This window comes from Poecile atricapillus, chromosome 2 (genome assembly GCF_030490865.1).
Source record: "Poecile atricapillus isolate bPoeAtr1 chromosome 2, bPoeAtr1.hap1, whole genome shotgun sequence".
NCBI lineage: Eukaryota > Metazoa > Chordata > Aves > Passeriformes > Paridae > Poecile > Poecile atricapillus.
In genome coordinates this window covers 21685301-21707597 of record NC_081250.1, presented here as the reverse complement: position 1 = coordinate 21707597, position 22297 = coordinate 21685301, and the positions used below count along the sequence as shown (strand labels likewise).

Here is a 22297-nt window from a genome sequence, read left to right as displayed (position 1 = left end):
AGGTGCAGCTTCACCAGTCCTGAGTACAGGACAATCAACGCTATTCTTGATACAGGCCAAGATGGGATTGGCCACCTGGGCACACCGTTGGCTCATGTTTAGCCACCTGTCAACCAGCATCCCCAAATCCCTTTCTGCCAAACGGCCCTCAAGCCTCTCCTCCCCCCAGCCCATAGCACTGCAGGGGGTTGCTGTGACCTAAGGGCAGGACCTGGCACTTCACCTTCTTGAACCTCAGGCAGTTGTCTTCAACCCATTGATCAAACCTGTCCAGATCTCTGCAGAGCCTTCCTACCCTCCAGCAGATCAACACTCCCACCCATCTTAGTGTCATCTACAAATTTACTGAGGGTGATCTCAATTTCCACATCCAGATCATCAATGAAGATGTTAAACAGGACTGACCCCAAAACCGAGCCTAGGGGAACACCACTAGTGACCATCCAGATATTCTACTTCAAGTGACCAACAGACTGCAATTTTCACAAAGCATCTTAAGCTGTTCGCTTTTCCCAGGGGAAGCAATTTAGAAACATATTGAGACATATTTAGAAACCAAAAAAAAAAAAAAAATTGACATTTGAATCCTTCCACAAAAGCAATAAAGAAAGGCAACTGCATTTAAAAGGTTCTTTCTGCCACCATAATGATAATTAACAGGCTAGCTATTTGCAAGCCCACTATGGGAATGTGATGTGCTTCCCTTGACACCAATTTTTTTTGCAGTTTCAACGCCCTTGCATCCCCCCTTCAATACTTTTCCAGAATGAACCAGAAACCAGACATTAATTCCACTGTATGCTTTCAGGCAAAATATAACACATAGTTATTCTGCTTTCCATCACCTTAGTTTCTAGCAACTATGTCTATAACTGATATAAAAAGTGTAAACTGAATACCTTAAATGCTCAAATTAGTTTTGTCTCATATTCCCAGTAAAGCAAATCAGTTTTCTTAAATTCTAGAAATGAAGAAACCAATATGCTAGTATTGGAAATCACCTGCCAAAAATCACAACGAAATAAGTACATAGTTTTTTAAGCTCAAGACAAGACCAGCCTTTTTCTAATAGCACAAGGCAACTTTTAATCTGCCCTTATGCTGCTGTAGAATAACTAGAAAGAAAAGCAATAGCATTTTGTAATTGGATTTTCTAAGTCCTCCAAGCCACAAAATACTAGACAATAGTAAAATGTTGCTCTACAAGGAGTTTGACTATCTCTGGTGTGAAGCAAAAAGCTAATTTACTCATCTCCATACGAAATGTACTCAGAAGTTCAAAGCCAAATGCCATGTTGCTATCCAAAATGTCAAACTGCACAGCAAATTAAATAACTATTTATGGCACACATACATTTCTGTGAATTTTCCAATAACATTGTCAACAGGTCTATTTTTACAGTACGATTGTTATTCAGGTGGTATTTGAACTGTTTAGACAGGAAACTCTAAGGGCAAATAAAAATAACAGTGCCCAAAGAGCCAAAATTTCCCACAAAACAAAGCAAGACAGTAGAAAGCTCAGTATGAAACTTTTAGCAGCTGAGTTTGACAGAGGAGTCAGACTCAGTTTTATTGCACAAAAAGGGGATGAAGCACACCTGTGATTAAAACTGATTAAACTAGTTTCAAGAAACTTCTCTCAAGATGACTAATTCCCTCAACATTCATAAAAGTAAACAATCAGCTTTTCTACCCAGAGATCAACACCTTCTTCTCCAAGAGGTCTACAGGAATAACCACTTTCCTAACTCAAAGCTCTCAATAATTTCAAATACTTTGCATGGTATTCACTTCCCCATGTAATAATAACCCTAATTCCCTGGGGAACATCAAGCATTACACAGGGCTGTTACAGGTTTCTTGATCTGAGGAAACTGAAACAGCGAGATAACAAGTTCTTATGAGGTTTGCCAGGTACATTACATCACCTCCTTATTCAGAAGGACAACTTGAATGTTTTCACAGAAGTTTCGTAACAGGACACAGTTTATATGAGCAACTATGCCCACAGTGCCTAAATGCAAATTTACACATGTAACATGAACATGCAAATTTCCATTTGGACAACGCCTGTACGCTATCACAGACACATTATCACAGACACACATCTACAGACAAGTTGCTAATAGTGGAAGTTTTGTATCTGACATAAGTTTCTATATTGAATATATTTCTATATTACACAAATCTTCACACCCTACTAACCTGAAATTTCACCTTTTCTGTGTGAACAAAGAAATTCACCAAACTTTTCCAGGAATTTTAACAAAACATTAAAAGATAGTTTCAGTTAACCACTTAAACCACTCCACCATGCTCAGGAAGAAAACCAGGCATCAAGTAGGATACAGAACTAAATATTCTCCTCTTGACACTGTTATTTTGAATCTTTAAAAATATGTAAAAATATATTTGAAATTATGAAATCAGTCCTAACACAGTATCAAATATATATAAAATAGTAGTACAGACAATAGAAAGTTAGATGAAATATTCACACCAGATGCTATTAGTTACCACCTAATTTATCAGCTTTGTAGATTGTTTAGCTCTTTGCTCTTATGCAAACGTTTTTCAAGTATCATAAGATTCCACTGCAGCAGAAAACCATTATAAAGGCATGCAAAAATGGGTACTGCCTTTCTTTAACCAGACTTATTTGAAGAGTCAAAGTATTAAACTGCACAGAAACATAGAACCACTTAGGCTGGTGGTGGTTCTAAATCCACTTTTTAAGATCAATGAGTCCAACCATAAGCCCACTACTGCCAAGTCCACCACTAAACCATGTCCCTGAGTGCCGTGTCAACACAGCATACAGAATCCTCACACCCTTAATCACCATGAGGAAAAATTATCCTCCTACAGATATTCAAATACAGGAAAACAGGTGGAAACAAATGCATTTACTACAGGAAAAAGTTAAAAGGGAAGAAAATATTATCAAGTTTTAATGAAAAAAGCAAATATAAATTTCAAAACTCAATGTGAAAAAAAGCTGTGCAAGACTATCTAGTGCTGTCCTGCTCTTGTTCAGACAAAATAAATGTTTTCTAGAGGTTAAGAGCTCTCAAAGGAGAACAACTTATTTTATCCAAAGCATATTGAATTAATTTCTACAGTAGTGCTGTTGTTCCCCCAGAATGCAAACACTGTAACCAGGCAGGCCAGCTCTGTGCAGAGGCACTGCAGGGTTTGTGGCAGGACTTCTCCTCGCACCAGGACTGCAATGAGTATGTAGTTCTATTTTTAAAAAAAGCTCAATAAAACATGGTTCTATTGGTTTTGTAGCTGTGAGGATTGAAGGATGATGCAAGATAAGGTTTGTAGATGGTATGCTAAGCCATTTAATATAGGAGTAAAAGCAAGGACACTCCAAAAAAAAAAAAAAAAAAAAAAAAAAAAAGAGGGTAAGTAAGAGAGGCAAAAAAATTTACTAAAGGAAGAAGTTAAAAAACAAGGAAATACAATTAAATCTATGTGAAAACAAGCACATACACTAAGCTGTTAACTCCTTTTCCTCCATCTGGAAAAGAAAATAAAAACAGTGGCTAAAAGTAATACTCTCAGGAAGTTGGTACATTGAGAAGTTGGCAGTTGGTACATGGAGAATACAGCGGATCTTAGTAAGAGATTGCTTTTAATTTTAAGTAAGTGACTGTTTTTTGAATGAAAGACAGGCAGTGTGTGAGATATGGCTGAACAGGGCATCCTGGACTAACACAGTGGGACTGCAGAGTGCAGAAGGTTTTGTGCAGTGTAGGAAGTTAGGTAAGAACTTATTATGAGAGCAGGGAGATTGTACCATAAATCGGTTTATTCTCAAATCTAGACATGAAAAAATTCTTGACTGTCTGAGAGCCTGTGAAAATCCCCTCTCTGATCTAACTAACTGGCATATTCTGTGTCTACAATTATTTCCATCTCTTTACAGTCCTGTTGGCAAAAGGTAGCAGTAGTTGTTTCATGATCTGCAAAAAGAAAACAGTTATACCCTTAGCAGTCTTTATCCCAACCAACACTTCTGTAAGATAACTTTGTTTAGGGTTTCAAGTTCTGCAAACATTATAAAAATAAAGAAATAGTGAAGAGATAGGCAGAGAAAGAATATTCAACAAAAACCAAAATAGCACTGTACCAGCCACTAGGAAGAAAAATAATTGTATCCCAGCTGAAACCAGGGCATTTCTTTTAAAATTAACAAACACCCTTTGCACTCCTTCACAGGATAGATTTTTCCACAATGCATATATATAAGGGAAGTATAATATACACTTGCCATGTTGTCCCGGGATAACATTTATGACAATTAAACTGTAGTGGGAGTATTTTAATATCTGAAAAAAGAAAAACTCCACACAAATTGAAAATACTACTGCAAGTAATAATTTGTTTAGTCAAACAATCAGCAAAAGACATGAGAACATCTTAGTACTAAAGTACATGATTAAAAACTAATAAATATTTGCCTTACATTTGTATATTTTGTTGTCTATACCAAGAACTACTATTAAAATTAGGCTCCTCTTCAAAAACAAAAAAACCCACCTGTTCAGTAAAACCATCCTGCTAAAGAATTCCTGCCTATTACAAAAGATTACTGATGAATCATTAACTAATCAATACTAACACACTACCAGGGTGGAAATAAGTGTGTGCAGATACATATGCTCCCTCCAGGCCTGTAAATTTAGATGTTTATTCAAGAATAACAGGAGCAGCCAGAGCATTCATCCAGTTTACACAGCTATTCCCAGAAATATCTCTGCATGCTCTTGACTTTCAGTTCTTTAATTGTGTATTTAAGAAGCTGGGAAATGTGAGATTAGTGAACTCTTCCAATAAACATCCTTCTCCTCTACTGTTCACTTGCCCCGTGTTTGTTTGGTACTCTCCAGAATATCTACTTGCAGATTTCCTCAACTTTTACTATTTTGAGATGTTTATTTAATGATTTATTATTTTGAGAGTATTAAGCACATAAAGGATATATTTTTGTATGGTACACACGAAACAGTAAAATGCAATTGACAAATTACTGCCCATTTCTATCCCTGCTGCCTTTCAGTTCTGGCACAATTGTGTTAGAGGCCACTGTAAATGAAGCATCAAAAATAGCTATTTTAATTTTCTTTTTTACTAAGCTTTATTGGTTGTTGTTGTTTTGTTTATGTTTTTAAAATTTAATTCTTAAGATAGACCCTCAAAGTATTAAGATAAGATTATCTTAAGATAAACCCACTAGTATTGCTTCTGGCAGCTCAGCTGCCTTTCAATAGATTAAGAAATTACTGCTTTGAATTAATGCATCTAAGACTTCTGCTCCTTGAAAGTGTGACCTGAACTAATAGTGTGAGAGAGGGACAGAAGACAACCTGTATGTTGGGCTCTTGCAATCACAACAGACATTATATAAGTCATTATAGCTGGTCACTTACTATACTGCAACTATATTATCTCCGTGAATTTAAAAATAAATAAGTAAATAAAATTTAACCTCAAGTTTAGCCCTAGCTAATATAGAAAAGCCTTTCCTGCATAACCACATAAAATTTCTGGTCTCATTTCAGCTATACCAGATTTCCAATTTCCCTTGGATCAAACGCAGATTCATTAGAAGCCTACACCAGAAGTTTCATTTACATAGATTTTTTTGTTCAATAAAACAAAAGTCAGTTCTGTTTCCAATTATACCTGTGAAAAACTAGTAATTTCTTACCTGCAAGTTTAATTTCTCCAAATCCAGAAAATGCCAGTCCAGTTGGCAATTTGCCCTCCTACCAGCAGATGAAGACAGGAAATAAACCAAACAGACTAATTCCCTAAGAAAGGGAATTACATCAGATGAGTGTTCCAGTTCAAGAACTACCTGAGCAGTGAAAAGTAAAAGTGAAAATAAAAGCTTAAAAAAAATAAAAACATTTGCATAAGAAAGAACAAGCTTTAAAACCCTTTATTTAGAACAGGAGATGTGGAATGCAAACTCAAATTGATAGCATACATGAATATAACTAAAATCTGTAAAAGCAACTCCAAAATAAAAAGGGAACTCCCAAGCTGTCAGTACTGTAGCACAGCAGTGAGCTGTCTGGACTGGTATGTCATTGGACTTTGAGAAATTAGATCAGCAGGTATGAAAACGAGTTACTTACCAGTAGATTTTGATGCTGCAATACAGCATCTCTCTCAGATTTGTGCCCTGTACACTGACACATTATTCCCCAAACTAGATGCCAGAGCAGTTAGATCCCAGCAGACTTTCTAAAGGCAGCTGTTGCAGTGAAAAAACCCCAGTAATGTCCTACTGCAACATATTTTCTTACTCTGACCAACAGATCTTTGTGTGTCACAGCAATGACACTATCTGTGCCACAGAACAGATATCCTTGAAGCTTCTTCAGCATTTTTTAAATCTTCCTTTATTTTCTCTTAGAGAGATCTTGAACTGTATCCTAACAAAATTAATTATCAATTTTATACAGCCTTTGATTTCCTTGACCTTTGGATAACTTGAGGAAGTTTATACTGTCAGGAATACCAGGAGCTGGTGTCCTGAGTTCTAGTCTAACTGCAGTGGAGATTTTGTTTCTGAACACAGACATCCAGAATGGATCAAAACATACCATAATAAGTTATCTTTGCATATGCTCACTAAAACAGCACTGCAGCAAGTGACTGACATTCTTCACATCTGTGGACAAATAACCAGGCCTGATTCTCTGGAGGATAACAGGCACAACACAGCCAGTTTTCCCAGATAGTAGGTCTTGACAGAAAACAAGAATACTGAACTTGATCAGCAACCAAACTACTGAAAAAGCAGAGAGCAGGTTTAAAGTCAGTTCTTCAACTATCAGTTCCTCTCTGCTGGGAAATGGAGGACTTTTAGCAAACAAACTTTCTTTTGGCAGATCGTCAAATTTGCCTTCTGTAAATATCCTCTTAAACTCAGTTTGTCATATAAGGATTATTTTTCCCTTATGTCAGTGATGTAAACACAAAATATCTGTTTATAGATGAATTCCTTTTAAAAAACATTTCCACAAGGGTGTGAGGAAGAAAAAAATTAAGATCTTTCTTAACAGATCAGGAAAACTGGTATTCTCAGTAACTTTTTTGTCATTTTAACTTGATTCCTTTGAATTCAGTAAAAACAGGATAAACAACCGCAAAATGGTTAAGTAACTTTGGGTTGACTGAATGACGATTTTTTCTTTAAAATTTCGCTATCATGTTAAGCCAGCAAGAGTTTCAGAAGAGCTATCCAACAGGGTAATTGGAAGATTAATCTTCTACATACATACAAATATTTGCCAAAACTAGCACATATAGGCTGTTTCATAATGCCATGGTTTTAATTACAAACAAAAAATTAAAATATTAGCAGCAAGCCTTGAGTAACCCAAGTCCTTCTTGGAAGTTGAATGTGAATTCACAGAGCTGCCAGACTATGCAAACAGTAAGACAGAGCTTCAAAATCTTAGAAATTGCAGAATAAAAAAAGAGGAGAGCAAAAGTCTGATCCAAGAGCAAAGGGGTAAAAAAAACCTCAGAATAAAAATCCACAATCAGAGTAAAAGTAGAAATGGGGACATGGGAGGGGGTAAATGGTGCCAAATAAAAATCTTTGCCAATGCAACTTGAGTTATAATTTGGATAACAACATAATGAAAAATTACAATGTTAAGTGGTTGCATAAGAACATCTCAATGACCAACAGAAAAAACACCTGTCTATATCTCAACCACTTGCCAAAACAGGACAGCAGCTATTAAAAGCTTCTTGCTCAGGAATCAGGGAGTACACTGGTTGTATTTTCTTGGTTATAACTTCAGGCATTTCACTTTATCTATTTAAAGCCTTTCCAGAACTCATTTAGACTGTGCTTTACTTTAACAAAATATTGGAGAAACACAAGACACAAAGTTAAAACTGGAAAAAAAAGCTGTAACCTAAATTTACAAATATCGCCCATAATTAAAAAACCTCCAACATTTTTTCAATTGTGTGTATGCACACTGAACTGGAACTCATCTTTCTTTTGAACAAATTATTTGTATTTTAGAGAAATTTATAATTTTGTTATGAAAGTATAAAAATAATCTGCTAGTATTTTTTTACTTGATGAAACTTAATTCCTGATCTATTTAAACCAATAAATCTAGTAAAATAAATTCAAAATTTAGGATTATATTTAAATATAAATTCCTTTTGTCTGACGAATTGCAGAGATACTCACTCCTTCAGTATATCAATGATAAAGTAATGTCTGCAAATACAGAAGTAGTCTCTCCTCCCCATTCAAACTTGGCACTGTTCTTTCACCCTCAAAAAAATGATGATTTTTTTACTATTGTTCATTTAAAGCCCATTTAGTTTGGTATTGAAATTCATGTACCTTGCATTAAATGTATTAGAAAAAATTAAATTCTGCTCAACTTTTCTCATTTATGTATAAGCAACATGAAATACTTGCTTTTCCCATCAGTATCTTCTGGAATATAGAAATAAGTGTACAGTAGATGAGTATGAAGGTTAAGAAATGAATCACAAAACCCTGTGACTCCCAGAAGCAAATTGTTAAATGGTTAAATACAAGGTTATTTATCTAAACAGATAAAGCACAAAGAGATCAAATTCAGGCTCTGTGACTGCAATCCAGCAGTTAATGATTATGCACCATGATTGACTTACCATCATTTTTACCTGTTTTTTTATAATCCCTCCATTTGTAGCATCAAGTTATTCAAACTTTCATGAAAACAAAGCCTCAGGTTCACCTGAGGCTCCAGACACAAGATAATTCTCTTTGTGGAATTAGAAGAGGAAGACATGATATCTGCTGTATTGCTATGCCAAAGCAAATATTCTTTTTCTGCCACAGCTCAGGTATATCAACAGAGGAAGAAACTCTTAATCTATACGGTATGCTTTCCAACTGTGAATGCACATCATTTGCAACTGCATTGTACCGAGGCCTTCAGAGGCTCCAAACTTGCCATTATTATTATTATTATTATTATTATTTTGAAAGGCCTTACTTTTTCCTCTTCCCAATCTTTTAATTCTACATTGGACAAATATTCTGGAATTTGGAATGCATAAGGTGCTAATGTCCAAGTAACTCATTCAAAGGTTTCTTGCTTGGTACTTCTATGCAATGCCTTTATCCATAGAAGTGAGGCTATGGGAGAAGAGAGAAAAGACGCCACTACAAAAACAAATGTTAGTATTACATATTAGACTCCTAGAAGGGGACACACTGCCATGCTAATGTCATTAAGTATACAAAATAGGGAAAGAAAAGTCCCTTTGGGTCTCTAACACACCAAGGGGAGTGCAGGGAAGAAGGAAGCAGACGGCAGATTCCTTACAAAACTGAGTATTTTTCATTTTGGAGTCAGAAAACATTTTGCTGTAAAAATTCCAACACATCCTTGAAGACACCAATAGCTTCAAGTTTTAAACTTTTTTTAGAATGTTCAGGTTTATTTTAAAATAAACCTTCTAACCCTCCTTTTTAATAGTTCAGAATGAGATATTAAAATGTGAGGGTTTAAAAATAAATGCTTCCCTATCTACTGCATCTTTTTGAGTAAGCACTTTTCTTCAGGCTGCTGTCAACCCAGGAACTTGGCTTCCCCTTGCACAATAAACCCACGTGGATTCTGTGGTAGTATTCTAAGAATAGAATAATCATGTTGGAGGCTTGATTGCAAATTGTTTAATTGTGCATAGTTCTTGGCCTGTATGTTCCTCTCTGAATTGCAGGAGTCTCTCTGTCTATGCCCTACGCCCAGCTGAACTTTTCCTAGTTATATTTGCAAAAAAGGAAACACCCATGTCTTCTTGGTTTTCCACCTCACTAAAAACAGAACTTCCCTTCTTGCTTCTCAACTCACACCCTTGTAAAACAGAATGGGATTACAATACTGCAGCAAACTTGAAAAGAAAAAAATTACACAAAAACAAATTTCAAAACACTGCCTAAACAAGTTTTAACATTTCTCAGAATATGTAATATTTTTTCTATACTGTAAAAAGAAACTCAAACAAACACACACAGACAAGTTGAAAAAAGAAGGACCTGAAAATCAACCAGACTGCAATACTAAGGATTTCAAACTGCTGCTCAAATTTGAGGGAGAAGCAGAGGACAGACAGGAAGCATTACAAATAAAAGCATGGCTAATGTGAATTAGGGTTTGATAGCAGGATCCATGAGAGCTTTAAAAGGAAAGGATTAGTATTCTCAGTTTTCACATTCTAGGAAAGAAACTTGCCAAGATCGAAGATTAAATTTTAATCTTCAACTTCCTTTCAGTGAGGAAATAAAGCAGCTGCAACAAATTGGATTTACTGTACTTAAGCAGTTGAGGAATACAGTTTCTTTGAAAAAAGAGAAAGTCTTAAAAGAGGACTATCTGAAATGAAGGCAAAAGGGCTAAAAAATTGATCCAGCTTTCCTATTTCTCCAGATGATTTAGGTTTTGAGCTAGGATTACAAAGCCAGGCAACCCACATTAAAGTTTTACTCATAAGGAGACACAAAACACAAGCTAGACTTCAAAGCCTTTGCTCACACCCTCCTGCTTCCATTTTCTTGGAGAAGCTTTTCTCTGCTTTGTTCCTGACAGCACAGCTACAGCCTACATCCTCTAGAGCTTTGTGCCTTCCTCTCTGACCCCCCCCGCTCACAGGCAGGGAGAGTATTGTGGCAGCACCCTGAAGACTCCAGAACTTCTTGACAAAGTGAGGACAAGCAGAGATAATATTTTCATAAGCAAGTTTTTTAACCAAATGGGGCATGACCATTCACTGAAAAGAAATCATCTTTGCTACAGAGAACATAGCGTACCTTCCTTTACATAGTCCATAATAGATCTGGTAGGACATGGTGTGTTTGAAACAGAAAAGCTAATTTTGCCTGGAGGTAAACACATCTGAATTTACTCTGCAGGCTGCTCACAGAACTTGCATTCAGGTGTTCATGTTCAGGTGCCACATTCAAGTGAAAATGAGCTGATGGACCTTTCTGAAAGGCAAGGAGCATTACCCTGAGCTCCATGCAGAGCTAACACAGAGGAAAAAGTGTGGACAGAGTACTCCAGCAGACAATGCCTGGAAAAGAGGGAAGCGTGACAGGCTGTGCACACCTCAGGTGTGAAGGCATACACAGCACATTGACTGCAATTAAAGAGTATCACTGAAAAAAACCCAGCTGCTCAGGGTTGCAGGCACACTGTCATTTCCTGTCTTTACAAAGACATGTGTATTATTCAGATAGAAAATGCAGAATTGCTGGATATTAAAATATTAAGTATTATTAATATAATACAAAGTTAAGCTATATTAAGACATTAAAAATGGAGGAAAAGCAGTTTGGACCTTGAAAAGACTAATTTTGAATTAATTTTGAAGGAACAGCCAGACAAATTAAACCTATCTTTAACAACACACAAAAAAAATTTCTTAGTTGCAGTCAAGCTTAATTCAATATGTGTCTCCCTTCAATTTAATTTGATTATCTGTGATAATCTTATCTTGATTAATTCTGATTATCTTATCTGTGCCTTAACCAGTAACAGAATTCCGAACATGGAAGACTGACTTTTTTTCCCCCCTAACTTTTCCTCCCTCCACAAAACACCATATCAAGATGGGGATCTAGGAATAAACAGTAGAGGGAGATAAAGAAGACAGTGGTATAAAATACAGCATAATCGTTGAATTTACAAAATAAATTTCACATAAATGTGATAAATTGATAAAAATAATACACCAGTTGGGACAAAGGGGCTGTACCATCTTACCCCAACCTGAAAACCTGAAGAAATTCTTTAGGAGGAAACCTGTGGTGGTAAACATTATGCAAATCACTGTTTTCATTTCAGCAAAAATCAAAGGAGAAGAAAAAACTTTTAAAGCATTTTGAGAGTTTTTCTGCTTTGCATACAATGCTTTCCTTTTTCCTTTCACCTAGTTTAAAAGGATGTTCTATGTTAAAGTGATCAACTTTTATAACATCAGTGAGATCAATTTTTATAACATCAGTGAGATCAATATGCAGGAAATAAGCCAATCAGGAAATTGATGGAATCTCTCTCGTAATCATACATCAATATTTAACATATAGAAATATCAATTTCAGATGCAGAATCTGAACTTTAAAGTAACAAAATCAGAGTTTGTTGCAACACAGGTAGTGGGTTAGTCAAAAGAAAGACTAAGAATCATCCTAAAGGGGGAAAAAGCCTGTTCAAGCTGAGCCAAAGAGTTTAAATGCAAGGATATTGTGGGCCAGGGGTTCCAGATTTTGCCCAGTCACATCTTTGAGCTAACTAGTCCTTCAAGGCAGTGGTCTTAAAGTGAGATGCAGAAGATAATCCTTTGGGGTATTGAAAAAAAATCCTTTTTGTACCGCTATAATTTTTTTTTTAAATGCAACATTTTGTTTCTTTCATCTTTATCTTATACTCTTCAATTTCTATTTTTGTATGTTTAAGAATGTAAATAAATAGCACAATAGCATATTTATATAATTTATAAATAATTATACCTACATTGTGGGAGTGCTTAGAATTTTTTTCCTAATGGGGTGTGTGATCAAATGTCTCTCTGTGCTTCAAGAGACATTCAACATTTCTTTGCAGAAACATAGAAGAGGAAGGAATGTCTGCCTCTGTACATTTTGAATACTCCAGGATGCAGTTCCTTGATGATTTGGGATCTCTCTCCCTCCAAATTACAATTCTGCAATTTGAATGTTACAGAATTCAAACTATTTTCTTCATCTAGGCATGTCATGGATCACAGGCTTCTCCTGGCTGTCCTCCTGTGAGCTGTTATTTTCTAGCACTTAGGAGCTGCTGATTTTATCTACTTTAAGGCCTTTAGAACTGCCTCACCCTCACTGTAAAAATACACTATTCTTAGAGAAGAGTGGAGCCAAATGCACTGTTCTGTAGTGTTCAACTACAAAAATTCCTAGGAAAAAACACATCACAGTGATTACATCTGAAGAAACACATGAAGGCCCTGAGTGGCTCATCATTATTACAATTCATACAATTGAAATGTCTCCTGAACACTGACGGGCTGGGGGCACTGACCACCTCTCCAGGAAGCCTGTTCCAGTGTTTGACCTCTCTCTGGGTAAAGAGATGTTTCCCAATGTCCAGTCTGCACGTTCTTCCTGATGAGCTGTGTATTAGCTTAAATGTGCTGAACTAATAATCAGGTTGTCTATTACATATTCACTTCTCTAGCTTGATTTGACATGCCAACAAAGTAAGAGGTCCAATCCCCAGATGGCTGAGCATATTGCTAAGAAATTCGATTAAGCTGAGAGACACAAAAAAGATTACTCTTTTGTGAATAACTAATTGATAAATTTCCAGCTTCACTATTTTCCAGATATTGGTATTCATGAGATCTGTAAAATGGCTTTTAACTAAATTGGAAACTATGTTGTTCATTATAGTTTGAATATTCAAGTGTGTGAGACAAAGAATACTGAAAACTGTAGAATATGAGGCATAGCAGCTGTAAATGAAAAATTCTTTCCAAATTTTTCTGACCTCCTATTCCTACATTTATTTCATGCTTTGTGGCAAACCCTGTTAGTAAACATGCATACAGAAAAGTTTCTGTGTAAGAAATTTTTAACCTGAAGGCCTTGTTGATCTGTAGATCCTGGGTTAACTGGTTTCTAAGTCATCAACAAGAACAGTCTGTACCGTCAATAAATCCAGGTCTCTATTCCTTACCTTACATTTCTTATTTTGGTGGGGGAAGGCAGAAATAGATATAGACTCAGATTCTGTCAAGTCCACTGACAAGATACATAAAACATTTTGCTTTGCAAGCCTGTGAAATACCATTTTGGAAACCTCAACGAAACCTTACTCAACAGAAGTTTTGAGTCACAGACCTTGCTAACTTAAGAACAGCAGCCAGTAGAATAGAAGAGCATCACTAAAACAAAAGCATAGAATGTTTATTTATAATAGTTTCAATTACACAGCGAACAATCCTAAACCAGATCTCAAAGTGTTTTACAAACAGCAATGCAATATGCCTTGGGCCAAATTACAGTCCCAAACTTGCTCTTATCTGCTGATGAAGAACTCAGATTACAGCATACATTCACTACTTCAAAATGCTAGTAATGGTAGGGTAACAAAACACTAAGTTTTGATATTACTTTAACATCATTCTAAAATGGCTGGACCATAAAAAGTTACTGGCCAAAACTCATGCCTCATTACAGACACATTACTGATACAACACATTCTGCTGCCAGGTCATCTTTGGTTGGAATAAAAAAACCCAACACAAATACCAAATATGATTAGAGTAAGTTAATTATGACTGCTGTTGACCATTAGAAACCTGCTAGGAATATTTCTTCCCTTCCTTCATCTGACAGGCACGCTGCACTCACAACAATAAAAATGTAAAATTATACAGTTCAGACTTCCTGACTGCAGTGTCTCACAAACAGATATACAGGAACACTGTCAAGATACAACAGAGGTTATTCCACAATTTGAGCCTTTACATAATAAAGCCATCAAACAAAATCAAACCTGAAAGACCGAGATCTTCAGAACAATCTGACTGCATATATCTCAGCTATAATTTAACAGCAGGTATGAACTTTCAAAATTTCCAGTATCAGAGTTGGTTTAAACGAGTTCACACCTTCCCGTACCTCCTCCAAATAACCAGGGATGCCAAAGCAGTATGACATGAATCATTAGGCATATCATTAAGTTCAAAGAAGAATTCAAGAACAGGTATGTCTCAGAAACTTGCAGTCTATTAGAGGGGGAAAAAAACTTGGAAAAACATTTTTTTTTCTTACTCAATTCTGCATTTGGCCTAAATAAAATGCCAATTCCACACTTCCAAACATTTTCATAAAATCTATTTTAAGCACTGGCAATAAAATGATCTATCATGAGAAAGAGAGCAGCAGGAAAAAAAAAAAAAAAGCTTTGCCTACAAGCATGAAGTACTTTGTAGAAAAGATCCTTTTGGATGGTGTCTTCATCTACTCTCTTTATCATGGATTGTTTCAAAGATCTCAGATGGCTGCCATGTTACTCCAGGGCTCATACATTTATAAATTAATCCAGATTTATGGCAAAATAACTTGGTTTATATTTGTTATGAACAGAACATTCGACTGCTGCAGGTGCACCCTATGGCCGTTTCATGGCAACCTATCACCAGACAGTGAGTCTTTCATCTGCCTGAGTCTTCAAACACAGAATTACAGAATGGCTTGGGTTGGAAGGGACCTTAAAGATCATCTTGTTCCAACATCCTGCCATGGGCAGGGACACCTTCCACTAGACCAGGCTGCTCAGAGACCCATCCAAGGTGGGAATGTCTCTGCAAAGGAGAGAACCTCCCCACCCAACAGACAGGGCAGAGAGGATAAACTGTACAATGATCGTAAGGTACTCAAATATTTATCATACTAGAAATCGCAGATGCTATTAATAAAAAATAAGCTTTCTTCTGTTTTAGCATTTTGCCTTGCATTGAAGAAAGGGTGATAGTGAACTGTTTTTCCAGTTTGAATTGTTTTAGGACTACCAGATGAACTTCTATTGTGTCTGAGCCATCACAAATAAATTAAAATCTAGCCAAAGAAAATAAATATATATTTTACCCTCTCTTGCCTAACTTTTAAAAAATCATCTTCAAAAGTTATCTGTTTTCAATGCTTTCAGGGGTAGCCTTAAAATTGGAATTAATAAAATATAAAGAACATTGTATAAAAACATGTAAAAAAATTAAGCAAGTTTACTGTAAGCTGTTTCAGATCTAAAAAAAAATTTAAATATTTAATCTCAGAATTATTCTGTTTTACACTACTGCAGTTTCCAGGGAACCATTCCCAAATCTAAGGCTTGTCAGAAAAAAAACCCAAAAACAAAATACATAAATTTCTTTAAGATGTTGACTCCTTTCCATAGGTTCAGAAACTACATATTGTATAGTTATATAACTTAAATAATTTAAGTAATACTGCTCTAGCAATGCTTCTCCATTATGCTAACTTACAACTGGTCTTGCAGTTCCACAATGATATATTCCAGCTGCTCCTTCTCCATTTTATGGGCTAGATCCATATCTTCAATTCTTTGTAACAGCAGTTTATTCTGTGAGACAGATTCAGACAGCTGGTTTTCTCTGAGTCGAACCAATTCTTCAAGATAACCCTGAAAATGTAAGTTATTAGAAAACTTTAAAGAACACACTGTCAAAACCACTTTTAATTATGCATGTTGATATTTTTGCTTTATGATGTATATGATTTTACTTTGGGTTTGCTGTAGGTCTTGTTAATTATTTATTTTTAAAAAGACTAGTAAATTGACTTTAGATTAGTTTGAGATTTCCTAATAGATAACAGGAAAATCATTATTTATTTATATTCTTGCACAGGAGTAGAAAAATGGATGAAAAAACAAGACAGGAAAGCCACCAGCATGAAACACTAATTCATCTTTAAAAAACAACTGTCACGAGTACAAGAAAAAGATCCGAATTCTACAGCTGAACATTGTGAATACACAAGGGTAAGAGGAGAATATATCTACGTGGATCTTTATAGTTAATGAAAGTGATCCAGAATTACCATGAATAAAATATCCAATCTTATTTTAAAGTTTCTTTGAACTTCTGAATGACATGTTAAAATGACAAAGAAGGTTCCAGCATGTCAGATTTTAGTAACTTCTTAGAAATTGTCAGTTAAAACCAGGTACAGCAAGTCTACAGTACATAAAATTGTGCACATTCCTCAAAACCTGTGGAAAAATGTGCAACTGTTTTATATGGGCCCACATTTTAAAAAAGGTATTAAAAACAAGGCAGTTTTCAGAAACACAGAATAGATGTGTCTGTTCTCAACTCCCGTTAAGAAAACAGGTTCACATTAGCTGGTAACAAAATGCTACTAGTGTAATTCATCACCACAAAGACTGTTAAGAGTTTGAAGCATCTCTGGTATGAGAGGAAACAGAAGGAGCTGGGACTGCTCAGGTAAGGGCTGAAGAGGAAAAAGGAAAAAGGATAAAGAACCATATCAATGTGCATCAGAGCTTAATGGGAGGGTGTATGCATGATGGAACCAGACTCTTCTCAGAAGTGATAGCCAGTGAAAAGAGGCAATGGGGACAACCTGAAATACAAGCATATAGGAAACTAGTTAAATTATAGGAAAACTTTTCTTTCCTCTTTCCTTTTTTCCCCATTAAATGAACACTGGGATGGGTTGTCCAGACAGTCTGGGGAATGTGTATCCCCAAGATATTCACAGCCTGACTGAAAAAGGCCTTGAAAAACCTCCTCTAGTCTACTTTATTCTGAGCAGGGGAGTTGGACAAGACAATCTCCGGATATGCCATCTGACCACAACTATTCTGTGATCCTATAGTTAAATATAGTTCTAGCCATTGGATAGATTTATGTTTGATAGGGACTTTTTAGTTTCAGTACAAGTTCCAAGGAATCTTGAGAGCTTTTCACTATGCCTAGTTCTGCCTCATCAAATACAACTGTTATTTTGACTCCTAAAATATTCCTTGGAGTTCTAAGTAGGACTTTAAAAGTACCAAATGATGTGTTACAACATATCAAATTTCCTGCCTCTCAAAAACACAAAAAACCCCACAACAAAACAAAAAAATCAAACCATTTTACAGAAACATTTTAGACCTGAAGCACCAGTATCAGAAACATAATCCTATGTACATAAATACCTCTATCTATAATGACACAGAGATGCACATCCCATCAGTAAAAGCATATAAAATTCCAGTATAAACAGTACACAAATAATTCACAAGTTTACTACTCAAAAGTGAACAGCTTAAACCATTCCAGAACAGGGAAGGAATAACTCCCATATAAATAACAAATGTGCAAAAAAAGTATGACTCATTGATCTGGACAAGAGACAACTTGGAAAAGACAAAGTCATCATATTTCCAGTGGCCTGGACAGGGCAAAAAGGAAGAGACAGTTCATAACTTTTCAAAAAACAAGAGTTAGGCTGCATGAAATCAAGCTCCTAGGAGCCAGATTCAAGATACAACAGGAGGCAGTTTTTCACACAACAGACGGTAAATTCACAGAATGCTTTGCCAAAAAAAAATTGTTTGGATGGTGAAATTTTATATGGGATTGAGGAGATATTTGACAAGTATTTGGAAGAGACATCTATCACAGATTACCACACAGACAAACCTTTTAGCTTCAGGCAGCCCCTCAGCTGATATCCACTGGCCAAGAGTGCATTAGAAGAAGTGGTGCAGAACTGTGTGCTTTTTGTTTATTCTTCCCTGCACATCTGCTTTGGTCAAATACCCAAGACAGGATAGTAAGATAACCAAGGAGTCTTCGTCAAAACCAGCAGGAGTGTAGCTGATCCAATAAAGCAATGCTAGGATTTAGCTTGCTAAAGTAATATCTGACCCTATGGTACCTCTCAAATGGCTCAGAAGAGAGACCTTTATCTTAGCTGCAATCCAATTGCTTGTCACATTGTAACTGGGTGCTATTAATGACTGCAGCAAACATGCTTACTTGGGAAGCACAAAAGGAATTTATCACTGCTTGGGCAAGATGAATGACAATAGAGCAAAAGTAGGATCCACCAGAATCTACTGTATCAGTTACTAAAGACATTATTTTTAACTTGGTCTTCTTGTCACACACACACAGTTTTCCAACACACAGAATGTCAGAAAGCCCCTTTGTTCAAATAAAAAGTCTCTGATTAACTGGTACCTACTGCACTGAGTGCAACTCAGTTGTTGGCACAACATATTACTGTAAAAAAAGGGAAAGGACAGAAACACTTGGGAAAGGAGCTTTATTACCTAGTCCATCTTAATGGTCATTTGTTCAAGCTGTAATAGAACAGATGCAATATAGTTGAAGTGAATCATAAAAACTTGGCAGGCACATCCCAGATGAAAACAACAGAAAATTTTCTGACTGTAGGAAAAAAAATAGTTCTTTTGCTGCTGCAATTCCAAGTAGGTATTCCAAAGGAGGACAACTAGGGAAGGTGTCAACAGCTGTCAGAGTAGCTACCATTTTGAAAATTGTTTAAATGCACCAAACTTTCCAAAGATTTATCCCAAAACTGAATTAAATTCACCTCTACATTAGTTACCTATAGAAGTTAGCAATTCATTAAGAGACTGTTACCAGAAATAACTTCCATGGAATGGGAATGGTTCTGAATCTTAGACTCATGAATAAACCAAAATCACCATTTGCTGTTACTGCCATTGACAACCCTTGTGCTTATGCAGACATAAAGGTTCCTAGTGATTCTGACTGTGGATGTTTCATGTTTCAGTACTCTTTCTACACTTGTATGTCACAACTTTGATGGAGTATCCTTGGAAATGAACCATTTGGAGGTACCAAGAAAAATACACATCCCCCTATTTTGCTCTCTTCAATGCTTCTACAGAACCGACAACATTCTCCTCATGGTGGGGAAAAGCGTGCGTTCAAACTGATCCCATGTTTTTGTCTGGCAAGAATGAGAATTCTTTCCAGTGGTTTAAGAGAAAAGTCTGCATTTACGTATTTGAAGAGATTCCTTTAGAATAGCATATTTTGCTTTATAAAGAGAGGGCCCCAGAAACATGAGTTCTTTCCATATGGAAAGTAATATAATACCAGCTGAGAAGATTGGACCAGCAACTTGGATGCAACAGTTCAGGTCATATTTCAAAAACAAGAAATCTAAGAGACCCAAAATACAAAAGCAATAATTGTATGCATAATTAAAAAATATATAAATATATATTAAATATCTATTATTCCATAGTAGATATGACTCTTCCACTGTTACTTAGAAAAACTAGCTATGTTCTTTCAAGTGCATTAAAATAAACCAATTTTGATTCTACCTATTCCATATTCAGGGAAATAATTACACCTCTAAGCACCCTTGTGTGGGCCCAGCTTTTCATATGGTTTACTCTATTCAGAGTTTCATAAAAATCAAATTCTTACTCTAGAAAAATAGAATACTAAAAATACTAATAGAAGTTCTTTTAAAAAATTCAACCAGGTGTTAAATTTTTTCCTGCAATTTTTCCTGACCCCTCCTTTCTTTATCTGTGCACTATTTCTTCCGTGTGTGTGAACAGTCTGCTCTCTTCTCTCTCTACTAGCTAATATTCATTTTAATTACTGTAGCTGTAGTATGCTAATATTAAACATGAAATGCTAATATGAAAATGCTAAATTACTAAAAGGTTTGGACACATATTTCACTTCACCTTTAAGGTATGTCAGATGGTAGATGGAAAAACCTACCTTTGGCTTCTATAATTACATTCAATATGCCGCCTAAATTAAAATCCAACATAAACACATCCCTTCGTGTTTTCCTTTCCCATTCTCCTTCAGTCAAGTTGTAAAACTATTTTCTAAAACCCATCTCAGTATCACTGAGAAGATAGTTTTGCCTTTCATCTAAATGGATTACTTTGCTGATCCTTTTTGTTTAGTTTAAGACTAAGTGTTAAAGTTTAACATCACTATCATCATAAAAGCCTTCAACTGTCAGTCTACCTACAACAATAAAAATCTGTGGCTTCTAAGGAAGAGAAAATTCATGTGAACTTCAAGCTCACAACCTAACAAGCATTAGAGATACAGAGTCTGTAACTCCAAGATTGGATAAAGAAGCCAAAACTTCTACATCAGATTGTGTAATCTGAGCTCTGAATTACTGCAATTCTCTTCCCCAACTTCTCAAGCCTCTTTTCCCTCAAATCAGGGAGCAAAGATGCCTGGATACTCTGAGAATCATAAAATTTAGGACCACTTACATGAAGCTAAACAATATCTAACAATACATTTTCCTGCCTTTACTTAGATGGATATGTCACCATTTGGCTGGTGATGAGCTTTGGTTCCATAGCCCCCACACAAAACTAATCTTTTACCTTCTGTTCCAATGCAAGCCGGTACTTCTGTTCTACCCTTTTGCATTTGTTGTACCAACTGTTTTCATCTGTGATGAAAGGAGGACCAATGTTCTCTGGAGTACTGCCTTCACTGCCACTACTGCCCAGCGTTCTTAGCTCTTCTTCATCACTGCTGATACTGTCAGAACTGAAGAATCATATTTATTAGCCAAGTCAAAAACTGTGCTTATAAAAATGCAAATTCTGGTCAAAATTGAAATATTGCATTTCTAAAAAACCTCTGCAAACATAAAAAAAACCCTGAAATGTTGGAATATGATAGATAACTAAACACAACTTGTATTTCAAGCTTTTGTTTCTATGGCCACCTAAAATATGGGCAAAAATTTGCTTGTGATCTTCATCAAGTTAGACAACTGTATGTGGGCTACTTTGCTAAGTACTAAGGGTAAATGCATTACAATAAGCTATCTAAGGAAGTGATGATTTAACCTTTTCTTCACAAATTCAGGGCAAAGTGTAGTGTCTAAAACCAGATTTTTCTTAAAAATAAAATAGCAGGAACTCTAAAAAGTGGTTGTTATTATGTTAAATCTAGATAAACTTAAATCAGAATATGTATCTATGTTTATAGCAAAGATCCTGTGCCTGTTACTTCACAGAATGTATCTCCCTACATAGCAAGTAGACTCATTGTTAAAATATCTTCCAGAATCAGTGCATGCTAGAGAATGCAGACATCTGCCTCAAAGACAAGAATTTATTTAGTCTAGAGAAAACAGAGGGCATGTCATCAATGCATATAAATATCTCAAAGGCCGGTGTCAAGAGGATGCCACCAAGCTCTTTTCAGTAGTGCCCAGTGACAGGAGGAAGAGCAATGGCCATAAACTAAAACATGAGAAGTTCCACCTCAACATGAATAGAACTTCTTTACATTGAGGGTGGCAGGGCACTGGTACAGGCTGCCCAGGGAGGTTGTGGGGTGTCCCTCTCTGGGGACATTCAAAACACACCTGGCCACATTCCTGCTCCAGGTGACCCTATCTTGGCAGGGTCTTGGACTGGATGATTTCCAAAAGTGCCTTCCATCCCTAACAATTCTGTGATTCTGATTTATCCCAGTACCCATTTGAAAATCTTCCCTTACAACTGTATTTCCCCCTGCGCTAACAGAGTTTGCTAGGTTTTTTAAAGTAGTGATTTCCATAACCTCATTATCCTGCCATGATACAAACTGAATCACAATTTTTGTGTCACTAACATGTAAGCTAGTAAGAACTTCAGGACTGTAAATAGGATGTTTCATG

At 36.1% G+C, this 22297-nt stretch overlaps 1 protein-coding gene across 1 annotated transcript in view; it reads right to left on the bottom strand.

Moving 5' to 3' along the window:
* The window catches only part of RUNDC3B (RUN domain containing 3B), a 50867-nt gene that overhangs the window by 4482 nt on the left and 24088 nt on the right, over positions 1-22297 (bottom strand). The window contains exons 7-8 of the mRNA XM_058833466.1: positions 21006-21174; positions 16084-16241 (exon numbers count right to left, since the gene is read on the bottom strand). Coding sequence (XP_058689449.1) covers positions 16084-16241; positions 21006-21174 — 327 coding nt within the window. The remainder of the gene's footprint in view (positions 1-16083; positions 16242-21005; positions 21175-22297) is intronic.